The following is an 11,458-nucleotide window of genomic DNA, read 5'->3' as shown; positions in this document are numbered from 1 at the left end:
AGGGAAGTGGCTCCATGAGCCTTCCCAGTGGAGTTGCTTTGTCACAATGCACCCAGTGTTGAAGCAAGAGGGACAGCAGCCTTGAGACGGGCACAGAGCCCCCAGCTCTGCCACTGTGGGGCTGTGTGACAGGACCTGCAGTGGGGAGCTGTGAGGGATGGAGGATGGCACAGCCCAGAGCTCCAACCTCCTGCTGTGTCCTGGGGTTTGTGCCGAGTCAGCTGGCAGGCTGGGGCTGCAGTGCAGGAAGGGCTATTTTTAGGCAGCTTAGTTCCATGTTACCAAGGACCTGCGGTGGGAGGGAGGAAAGAAGGCAGACAGAGGGGACAGGGCTTGATCCAGCCCCCATGAGCTTAGAAGAGAAGGGATCCACAAGGATCAAGGTCCCCACACCCAGCCATCTGCACACGCACATTTCTTCTAATTCAGCATTTAATCCCTTCAGTTACAAAACATCAAACAAGATCCAAAATCATCATAAAAGAAGCTGAAATGATGGGAAGGGAACACTGCGGACAGGGTGAGGCTAAATCCCAGAGCAACGCCCAGGCACGGGAGCCCAGCAGGACTCAGCGGTGGCTGAAGAATCCCTGAGGGTAGTTGAACTTGAATGGCTTCAAGCGCATGGGGCCCCTGGAAGGGAAAAAGGACAGGTTGGCCCATGAGGGTCTGCTTCCATCCCAGCAGGCCCAGCATGCTGGTAAGCTCAGCACACTCACAGACAAGGACAGGTCCCAGAGTGCAGCTCGACTGTGCAGGGCTGACCCTCACAGGCAGCACAAGGAAAGGCTCAAAGGTGCTTTTCTGTCACCACATGCATGGACAGAAATGCCAGCCGGGTCCCTACCAGCACCCTCAGCCCCCTCCAATCCCTGGGGGGGAGGACAGCACAGCCCCAGGCTCTCACCTGACCAGGCGCAGGCACATTTTCTCCTGGGGGAACTCCTTGGGCCCCTCCACAGTGGTGTCGTGGGGCTCTGTCTCCAGGTAGACATCAAGCACCATGCAGAGGCGCTGCAGCTGGTTGGTGAGGAGCTGGTAGCCCGGTTTGGGCCCCCACAGCTCCTTGTAGCACACATTGACTTCACTCTCCATTGCCTGGCAGATACAAAGAGATCAATGTGTTACAAGCTTGGTTTTCTGTTCACCCCAGCCACCATTCTAACCCTTCCCAAAGGTACAGCAGCACTGGGAACACCCCCCAAGTGCTTACCCGAATGTTGTCATCGTTGCTGCCTGTTCGCTCTCCTTTCCAGTTCAGGCAGAGGCTGAAGATGGGCGGCAGTGCAGAGTAACCAGGATTCAGGACCACAGCTGCCTGGAGCTTGGCTGAGCAAGGCAAGGAAGAAACATCAACCACAGCCCATAGAGCCTCCCTGGTGTGGAGGATTCAGGCAGCTGCCAACTATTTGCCATTGCCGGGGGAAGGAAACACACTGACCTGTTCCCCTCTCTATCAGTGCCATGTAATAGAGATGAGTGTCTTCGGCCAGCCCAGCCTCCACCACGTCTTTAGTGTAGGGCAGTTCCTGCAAGGGGAGATGACAGGGAGTGAGCAGCTGCCGGCTGTGAGGCACAGCACAGGAGCTGGAGGGGATACAGCCTCACACCCAGCACCTACCGTGTAATCTTCGAAGGGGATGGCAGCCCACTTCACCAGGCGTGAGACAACCTTGGTAGGGAAGAGATGCTGGCACTCACTGGACACGGGCACCACGCCATGCTCTGGAACCAAGCACAAGGCTGAGCAGGGCAGGCTGGGGGTGAGCTCTCTGCCTGCCCCACAGGTGACAACAGCACTGGGACCTGGGGACATTCTTTTATCCTTCTGACATCTTAACCAGGCACCCAGAAAGCAGCAGCAGCTTCAAATGCAATTCTGCTGGCACTCACAACCTCACAGCACATGCCTGGTCTGCTCCAGAGGTGCTTCTCATGCTTGGGCATGGCATTTTCCTATCACCACAGCCTGAATAAACTCCCAGAGCCAAGATGGCTGGTCCCAAAGGGGTGCTGGACATTGAGAGGGGCACAGCCACCCTCTTACCCCAAACACGGAAACCTCAGAGCCCTGACGCCACAGAGTAGAGGGACAGTGGCAGTGCAGACCCACAATGGCCCTTCAATATGACACAGGTCAGGCAGTATTCCTGTGCAAGAAGATCCAGCCACTGCACACCCTGGCACTCACCAAGTGAAGCAAACTGCTTGTTGAGAGCCAGGCGGGACTGCAGCCTCGTCCGCAGCAGCTTCATGGTCATCTCCATGTGGCTTGCACTCAGAGAGTTGTCTGCAGTGACTGTATGCTGTGGGCAGGAGGGAACGTCAGCACCCTGCCAGGGAGCCAAGGGTGCTCCATGGTTTGGAGCGGGGGGTGCCAGCTGGAGTTCTGGAGTCTTAGGGGTACAGGATGGGACACAAGTGTCCCCAAAGCCCCCTCAGAGCCCTGCCAGCACAGCCCAGCATCCTGGTGGGGAGGGGAGGGAAGGGAAGGAGTGAGACGTGCCTGAGGCTGATCCTTGGGAAAATGCAGGCCGCCCAGCTTCTGCACCCACACATAGGGATGTCCCAGCTCTGTCACATAGTCACTCAAGGTCAGGATGCTGCAGGAACCAAGAGGAAAGGTCACAAACCAGAGCACTTTCTCCTCCGTGAATGAGCAGGCATCATCTGCATCCACCCTGAGCCAATGCCAACTAGAAAGACACTGGCTGCACGTGGTCCACTCACCCCACTTTGTCGAACTGGAATTGGTTGGCTGGGTTGGGGGTTTTCTTCCCATGGTCTCCTGGGTACAGGCAGCTCAGGAGGGAGTCTGGAGAGAGCAAGTCGCTGGCAGGAGAAAGGAATCATGCAGCAGTTCAGGCCTCACATCTTTTTGGGGCACTTGCTAACAGGCTACAAGCCCAGAGACTGGGGATGGATGACCCCCAAGCTGGGTTTCATGACCACAGTGGATTTCCCATAGCTCTGCTCTTGAAAATAGGTCTCTTCCCTGGTTGTAAAGAAACTGAAAATCATAGCATACCATCTCTCTGAGTTCCCAGGAACTGCTTAAAGGCACGCTGCATGAACTCTAAAACTACCAGCTTGTTGTTTGCCAGTCAACAAGCTAAAGTAAAATTCCCCTGCTAAAAAAGAATACATTTCTTCACATCTGACCATACCCAGAAGCCCTAGAAAGCACAAAGGGCTGTAGAGGATCTAGACTGGGTCACAGGAGACTCGGTGAGCGACATCCCTGCTACCACAGTGTCCCCTAAGCAAGGACCCTGCCTGCAAGGGTCTCACCCAGGAATGAATTGGGGCTAAGGGGACTCCTCTACATGATTCATCTCAGCAGGAAGGACACATATCTGCCTGTCATAAATGGGTTTGGGTTCCCACAGGGAAAAAGAACCCAGGAGGACTGGGAAGCCTCATGGGAACAGCCTGGGAGGCAGCACCTGCTTACAGGTAATTCCAGGCCAGCCTCCCCATGGGCAGGCTCCCAAAGCTGCCATTGCAGCCAGTTCTCACATAGATCAGGTTCAAGCCATCCCCGGGGAGCCCACAGAGAGGCAGCTGCATCACTTGCATCGGTGCAAGGTGACCTGTGGATCAAGCAGGTGAAAGGAGCTGCCAGGTAATGGCTGCAGGAGGGAGGAAAGCAGTTTGGCTGCAAGATGGCAACCAAAAGCAAAAGCAACAAGGAGGAGAGGTTCCCCTCCAGCCCTCCCTAACAGGTTCCCAGCCTGCCCTGTCCCTGGTTTTGCCATGAGGGATGTAGCAGATGAAGAGGAGGAGGATGCTTGCAACTGCAGCAGCTTGGCAGGGCTCCCAGAAAGGCCACGCTGCTGACAGAGAGGACACCATCAGGGCAGGGAAGATCTGCAAGGTGAAAGCACTCCTCACACAGAAGTGCAGGGGCTCTTTAGGGCCTCCTTACCATTAAAGGAGGACCAGGACAGTGCCTGGACACTACAACTCTGCACAAAAATATCTACAATGCCCCAGGTAAGGAGGAGAGAGACTGAGGATAAAACCTCACCCACCACACTCACAGAGCTGGGGAGGGACTTGCAGGGCATGGAGGGCTGTTAGCCTACAGCTCAGCAGAGGGACATTGCCACCACACACCACCTCTAGTGCCACATTACTGTGCTTATGAGACACTGAGCAGAGCTGGGCAGGACATCAAGGCAGGGTGACTGCGACCAGCCCTGGGCTCAGCACAGGACCCACACACAGCTCAGGGCTTTCCTCACCCAGCACTGATGGCAGTTGTCAGCTCAGCAGCAGTGGTCACCCTGGTCTTCACCGTCATTATGTTGAGGTTCATCAAGTAGTAGAAGGTCAGGTGAAGAACATTCTCATCTGTGCCAGCAAGGAAAGAGAAATAGTGCTCTATGCTCTGGTTTGGAGCACTTGGTACTCAGTTTCTTGTAGGAGGGGACACACGTTCTTCAGCTGCCCCTGATAGAACAGCAAGGAACAGGGAAGAGAGGCAACGTAACCAGTGCACTGTAACCTGGGCAGTGGGGACAAGGAAACATCCTCCACACGCTGCTCTCTGCAGATCTGTCAGGACCCTTCACACTCCAAGGACTGAGCTGTGGCCACGATGCTCCTTGACCTGCTCTCACACCCTTCTGTTCACAGGGCCACCAGCACCAGCTTACCTTTGCACTTCAGGTCAATGGTGACAGACAGTGGGTGCCGCTTCAGCATCTCCTTGCGTTTGTCATCCAGCTGCACACCCAGAGTGGGCCTGCGTCGCTTCTGGGGGGAGCAAAACAGAGCTGTCAGCCCTGTACCAGCACTCCTTGGGAGCCCTCAGCCTCTCCTCCTTTCACTGCCCTTCCCTTCCCTGCCCACCACTCTGAGTCCCAGTCTCTCTCTGCTGGTCTCCAACCTTCCCAGCTGGAGACTATTTATACAAAGTGGAGCAGCTCCAGCAGGAGAGCTGCAGGGCGGACACTGCTGCGGATGGGATGTGAGCAGGGCAGGTTTGTACACCAGCTCTCCTGTGTTCAGGACAGAAATTGGAAATGCAGCCCCTTTCCTCCCAGTGAACACAGAGTCCCCAGCTGAGGCCAGTTCTTCTTCTTTGGACACAGACAGATTTAATGCCAACACACTTCCAAACACTCTCGGTGTCCAAAAATGAGTCCACAGACCTGTTCAGGCTCAGAAGCCTCAGCACCTTCCATCCCACAGGTGCAAATGGATTTGCCCACACTACAATGTACTGAGAGAGGCCCCAGAAGGGGAGAATACTATTCCTTACCGTGGTCTGCTCCTCCTCCACGTCAGAATCACTCTCATCATCTATGCAAAGAGAGAAGTGTAAGCAAGTGCCATGGTATGGGAGTTTCCCCAAAACCATCAGGGCCACCAAGCCCTCCCTCTGAGACCACAGCTCTCCCAAAAGTTATCCTAATTCCTAGAGTAGGAACAAAGCAGGATGCAGGCAAACGGGGACATTACACCCTGCTCAAGAACATTCCCTCAGTACTAGGAGTCACAGTAACAGACAAGGGGCCATGAGCACCTCTCAGGAATGATGCAGGGACGAGGGGGATCAGCTGCATCTTCATATGTCCCACAACACAACCCCTATGGCTGCAGCAACACCACCCTACTCACCCTGCGAGTCCTCAGGTGGCTTGTACAAGGCTTTGGCTTCCTCTACACTGCCTTCGATGGCCACAGCAAGCTTCTTATCTATGGAAGAGACATGAAAACAAAGCCATGGATCCCACTCCTGTGCAGAAAAGACAGTAAAGGTTACAGTGCAAGCTACCAAGGCTGGAGCTTGGTGGGCTACAACCGCAAAAGCACACGCCCATATGGTATTTATTAAGCCTACAGAAAGAAAGTCAGGCTGCAGCCCTGCCCCAAGAAGCTTTTGCTCCATGGATGCATAAGGCAGAGCCCCATAAGGCGCTAACAAGTGGGCAGCAAGATGACGTAGCTGTCAATAGGGGGCTGTCAATACCATGAGGCTGGATCTCCTGCCAGGATAGGGTCTGAGGAAGCAAAACACCGGGTTCTTAAGGACTGCTGCTGGAAGCCATAAAAAACAATTTTTTTTAATTAAGAACCAAGTGGGGCTAGAGTCCATCCAGCATGAAGACAAAGCAAGGAGCTATCAGGGTCGTAGGTACCCATGCAGAGGTATCTGTTTAGAGCAAGAAACCCTATTCTTGCTGAGCAGAGACTGCAGCTCTCACATAACCCTGGAGATACAGGCAACCAGAGGGACCTTGAGCCCTGATGGGAAATCCTGACTGGGAGAAGAGCTGGCTGCACAGAGCACCTCCAACAGAACTCAAAATACAAAGCCAGCCAAGAGGATGGATGCTTTCAGGTGAGCTGTGGGTCACTGCCTCTGCAGAGGCAGCAGAGACCCCATGCCTGGCTCCAGAGTTCCCAGCACCCACGGGTAGCACAACATCCACCCTACACTCAGCAGCTCTCAGAAGGCAAGCAGCCATCCACACCAACCTCGACGCTGAGGTGGGAAGTCAGCTTTCCAAGCAGTTCTTCCAGCAAAGGAAGCTGAGCAAACAAGGTTTCAAATGCTGCTGCCTAAGTGTGCTGGCCCTGGTGCCTCCCTGCTGATCTGGGCTCAGCAGAACACAGCAGCAGAGCAGACAGGATGAACCACGCCAACCAATTCTCCCCAGGGTAGTGCTTTTTGCAGGCATAGTGAAATCTGGCCCACGAGGGGAGCGTGCCCCTCCACCCCCCTGCAGCATTCCTGAGGATCCCTTGTGCTCACCACAGGCCTGACCATAGGCACTGGCTTGAACAAAAAGAACGTAGAGAGGTGGTGGTAGGTGTCGGGCTGTCTCATACTGCTTGTGTGCCTGGTCAAAAGGCATAAAGAGGTACTCCTGGACAGGCAGGGAGGCCTGGAGGAACAGCAGAGACAGCATTGAGGATTAGGGACAGAATTGATTCCCACATTCCCAAACTCAACCCCCTTCCCTCCCCTCCCCACACCCCAAGGCAAGTGGAAGATTGGAAGCAGCCAAGCAGCTGCAGTGCAGCGCAAAATGCAGGGGATGGCCACAGCAAGCCGCCAGCAGGGCAGGTAGGAAAACTTTTGGGTTTGAAAATAACCCAGTTCCTTCTCCTGCTCTTCCCTCCCGAGGTGATCACAAGGGGCTGGAGCTGCGTGCTGCTCTCTGGGGAAAGGCCCATTTAATGAACTCTCCATCTGCAGTTCTGCAGGAATTGCCGCATAAACAAGGAGACTCTGGAGGAAACCCAACAAGGCAGGGAGCAGCTCTGCTCCATTCTGCTGGGATCCAACACTTCCAGCTCAGATTCAAGCCATGCTGACTGGAGAGGAAAGGGCCCCAGATGCTGTCCCTACCTAACACAAGTCCTGGGGCAGACCAACTCACTCCCAAAGGCCTCTCTCTTCCCTGCAGGGCTCAGCAAGTACCTGCATAATGCTGTTGAGGCGAGGCTGGAGGCTGCTCAAATACTCCTTTTTCACTTCAATCTCCTTCAGGATCTTCTCCTTGATGGTCTGACATTCCTTGTACCTCTCTGCCAGTCTGAGGGTGGGAATTGGGTTAGCAGCACACAACACAGCACCACAGCCTGCCAGGGCCAGCCTGGGTCATCAGCCTCAGCTCTCTTGACCTAACAGAAGTCCCAGGGCTGACACAGCAACATACAAAGTGCTCTTAATGCCAAGGACAAGTGGAGGCTGTCAAGAACTCTAAATAAGCAGGGAGAGGAAGCGGAAGCTCAGCTTTGTGTTGTACTTGGGGGAAGGGCAGCAGCTTCCCTCGGCAGATCTGCTCCCAAAGCAGGACTGCTGACAGGACACAAGTGGGATACTCCAGACCCTACTAAGCTTCAAAGGCGGCTTCTCCACTTTGTGTCGCTTCAGCTACAACTGAGATAAACTCCTGACTCGAGGCTTAGCATGCTAACAATTGTTCCCCCTTATCTGGCTAGAAAGACGAGGAAAAAGGAAATTCACTCTGGTTACATTTCTGTTGAAGGAGAACACAACACAGCCTCCTCACTGCTGTTCACTGCCACCTCTCACACAGCACAGAGCTGCAGAGAAGGCAGAGCTTTCGGGCACACCTGGGAAGCACCTGACACAAGAGAGGGAAACCCTGGTATGGAGAGCTCATGCACTCTCCTCTCCAGCCCCAACTCCCCACTGGGTGAGAACACAACACAGAAAATGTCACCGTGCAGGCTCAGCACAGCCCAGCAGCTTCCTACACAAAGCAGGCCTGAAGTGCAGCTTTTCAGGCACTGCTGCTGAACTCCCTGCGATGGAGGCAGTGAGAGGAGCAAAGCCCTGTCACACCACTCACAAGGCAGCTTCTGGAACAGAGCCTAACACAAATCCAACACACCACATAGTGGCAGAGCTGGGAACAGCAACGCGGCCATTGTGGAGGGATACTAACAGCCCTAGGAGGGTTGCAAAGTGCCCACTGCACTCCTGAAAAGACAATTTGCCACCATAGTGATGAAACGTGGTGCTCCTAAACGCTGTGGGATGAGGACTGGAAATTACAAAGTTTCCCAGTGTTTTATTGTGCAGCTCAATTGAACTTTTCTTCACCTTCTACACAGCTTGCAATGAACAAGAAGTACTGAGGAGAATCCTAAAAGAAATCCCCAGGTTGAGCAGTCTTCTGCAAGCTTCTGCAGCACCTCTTATTAGTCTGCTATTCTGGGCTGTGTTGTTCCTATAGCATCTACTGGCAGCTTAGACCGATCCTTCTGCTGGATGCTACAAAGAATTATGGTATGTCTGTTCTTTTGCCTGGCCCTGAGTCAGCTGAGGGATGATGGGGATCAGATCCTGCATTGGGATGGTGCCACAAGCAGATGAACCAAGACACTCAAACTCATTCTTCACACCACAGCACAGCAGACAAAACAGACATTGCTTTGTTCTACATGGCTCATCTTGCAGAACAGGGTCCTGGATCGAAGTGCATGGCTGCCCATCCTTAAATATCACCGCCACGCTGGTGAAGGCCTTGTTCCCTGCTGCAACAGTCTCTGAGCAGACACACTGGTCACACCAGAAGGAGTGGGCACGTGTGGATTTATTGGATGGCTAAAATACCTCTGCTGTCATAACCCAAGGGGTGAATCTTCATAACAAGGACACAGTCACACAATAAATCTGACACTTCCTCCACAGGGATCATTTTGAAATGCTGTAAAAACCTTTATCTTTGGTGTCTGCTTCGCCAAGGGGCTGCACAGCCTGGGCTGTCTGTAGGGAGCACTGTTCTGCAGCTCAGAAAGGGGGATGTGGAATGGACCCACCTCTTACGCTGCTCCAGTTCCCAGTCCAGGCGGGCGAGGGTCTGCTGGTGGGGTTCTGTCAGGGTGATGTCAGGTCGGCTGATTTCGGTGGGAGCTTCACTGTAAAACTCCTCCAGGCTCACCAGTTCGATCTCCTCATGCTTCGATCTGCAGAGACAGAACACCTGGATCAGGGAAGGGTGGCAAACACACACAGTCACTCCTTTTCCTTCCCAGCCAAACTCACTTGAACTCCAAGCACTTGGTGATCTCTTTCTGTAGGTGCATCACCTCGTAAAGCAAATTCTGGAGCTGCAGGTGATAGGCATCAACCTTCTGCTTTGCCTAAAACACAGACACAGCCAGTGACCACAGCTGGATGGGACATATGCATCTGACTCACTGCCACGTGAGATGGGAGAAGATGGTCCTCTTTTGTAAGATATTGCAATTACTACCCCTGCCTTCCTGCAGAAAAGCCTCCTAGCAAACCTCTAGCACAGAAAGCACCACCTGGCTGACGTTTGGTTCTGCACATGCACACACAGGCAGCAGAAACTGCAGCATCTCTGCTCTTTAAAACCATGTCCTGTGCTCAGTGCCCACTCCGTACCTCATGGGTCTGATCTCGTCCCTTCTTCAGCCGAATGTGAGCCAGCCGGTTGAGCTTCTTCAGGGTCATGAAGTGCACACAGCTCTGAACGCGTCGCTCGTCTATCTCAGAGGCCTAAGAGGCAGGAAGGAAATGGCTGAAGCAGCACAGAATCACCCTGCACAGAGCTCCTGCTGCAGCCTTTTCTTTGAGCACTGAGACAAGCGGGGCCCTGTGCTCCTCTGCAGGGCAGTGCTGATGTTACTGGGGTTCCTGAGGAGCATCACGTTGCTGGACACAACTAGAGGGCTTTATAGTATCCACAGGAACTCAGTTCTGCCCCCGGGAGTCCCAGCCCATGGGCACACGTCCCAGCCATGCCTTGGAGGTCAGTAACTCTGAGCAATGACTGCTCAAAGACCACACTCCTCAGCTACATCATACTTCATTTTATTTAAGACAGACTGTTCCGTTTTCCTCATTTTCCCCAGAACGTGGCACGGCTGCTGCTCCTTTCAAATTACATGATAAATAAGAGATCGCATTAAACCAAGCACTCGGGGCTCTCCTTACATTGTCCTTGACGCCTCTGCTCTTCAGCTCCTGGATTTCTGCCATGAGTCTCTGTAGCTCCTGGCACGTCTCTTTGTAGAGCTCATAGTCCTTGATGGGGTCCCGCAGATCCACCTCACACTCCTCACTGTAGTACTGAGCATCCTGCAAAGGGCAAAAAGTACCCGCACTGCTCGCTCCCATATGTTCACAAACAATAGGAAACACACGGCTGGGGTGTAATGCTGCATTCTTTGCAGCATTAGCCTGAGATTTCATACATTGAATGGCAGCTCAGTAACCAAACCAGGACACAAACACCTGGAAAGCAGAGGCTGCCTGTTCATGTAGTTATTGTGAATGTGAAGGGTTGCCTGAGCTGACGCAGTGTGGAAGCCCCGTGATCTGAAGGTCTGAGCCCTCACCGTGCTCCGCGGTAATGCAGGCATCCTGAAGGCCCATGCAGCCTCCTGCTGAGCACCGCGTGTCCTCACCGAGCCGGCACCGCAGCGGGGCGGTCCCAGCGGGTCGGCTGGGACCCAGCACTGTTCGGCACATCCTCATTCCCGGCCACCCTTTACCTGCTCTCCATCCTTGCCCCGCTTGCCCTCCTGCGGGCCCCCGTCCGTTCGGATCACCTTAGGCTTCCTCTTCTTGCTGGACTCCGAGGACATGGCGCTGCGGGGACCAGGCCGCCCCTCTTCAAGCGGGCCCAGGCGAGGCCTCCAGCACTTCTACCTCACCGGGGCACCACGTTCCGGCCCTTCAGCTCCAGGTACCCGCTCCCGACCACCGGGACCCCCCCGGGAGCTCCGTCCGTGTTCACTCAGGACCCCCCGAACGAACCGCACGAGCTGTGGTGCAGCCCCGCGCCCACCCCGCCGCCCGCCTCAGCGCACCCCGGAAGTGACGTCGCGGAGCAGACGAGTGCGGCCCATCGATGCGGTGACAGCGCCCCCTGCTCTCGGAGGACTGGAGCTGCAGTGGGCGTGGCCTGTAAAGGGGGCGTGGCCTGTAAAGGGGGCG

The 11,458-nt window shown here is 54.5% G+C and overlaps 1 protein-coding gene across 2 annotated transcripts; it reads right to left on the bottom strand.

Annotated features, from left to right (window-relative positions):
- Positions 1 to 414: 414 nt before the first annotated feature.
- THOC5 (THO complex 5) lies at positions 415 to 11,351 on the bottom strand. 2 transcript variants are annotated; one of them, XM_015878122.2, is made up of 19 exons: positions 11,014 to 11,351; positions 10,454 to 10,597; positions 9,902 to 10,015; positions 9,536 to 9,633; positions 9,310 to 9,456; positions 7,439 to 7,553; positions 6,767 to 6,899; positions 5,629 to 5,706; positions 5,270 to 5,310; positions 4,662 to 4,761; positions 4,248 to 4,356; positions 2,731 to 2,832; positions 2,507 to 2,603; positions 2,192 to 2,306; positions 1,622 to 1,725; positions 1,442 to 1,529; positions 1,214 to 1,329; positions 908 to 1,098; positions 415 to 633 (listed from the first exon to the last, which is right to left on the bottom strand). In XM_015878122.2, exons 1-19 carry the CDS (start codon positions 11,104 to 11,106, stop codon positions 570 to 572), a joined length of 2,049 nt encoding a protein of 682 aa, XP_015733608.1. In that variant the 5' UTR covers positions 11,107 to 11,351; the 3' UTR covers positions 415 to 569. The 2 variants fall into 2 exon arrangements, with proteins under 2 accessions (XP_015733608.1, XP_015733609.1); XM_015878123.2 differs by having other exon boundaries at positions 11,071 to 11,351.
- Positions 11,352 to 11,458: the final 107 nt, after the last annotated feature.

Source organism: Coturnix japonica, chromosome 15 (genome assembly GCF_001577835.2).
Source record: "Coturnix japonica isolate 7356 chromosome 15, Coturnix japonica 2.1, whole genome shotgun sequence".
NCBI classification, from domain to species: Eukaryota; Metazoa; Chordata; class Aves; order Galliformes; family Phasianidae; genus Coturnix; species Coturnix japonica.
The sequence above is the reverse complement of the archived record's forward strand: the minus strand, read 5'-3'. Positions and strand labels throughout refer to the sequence as shown.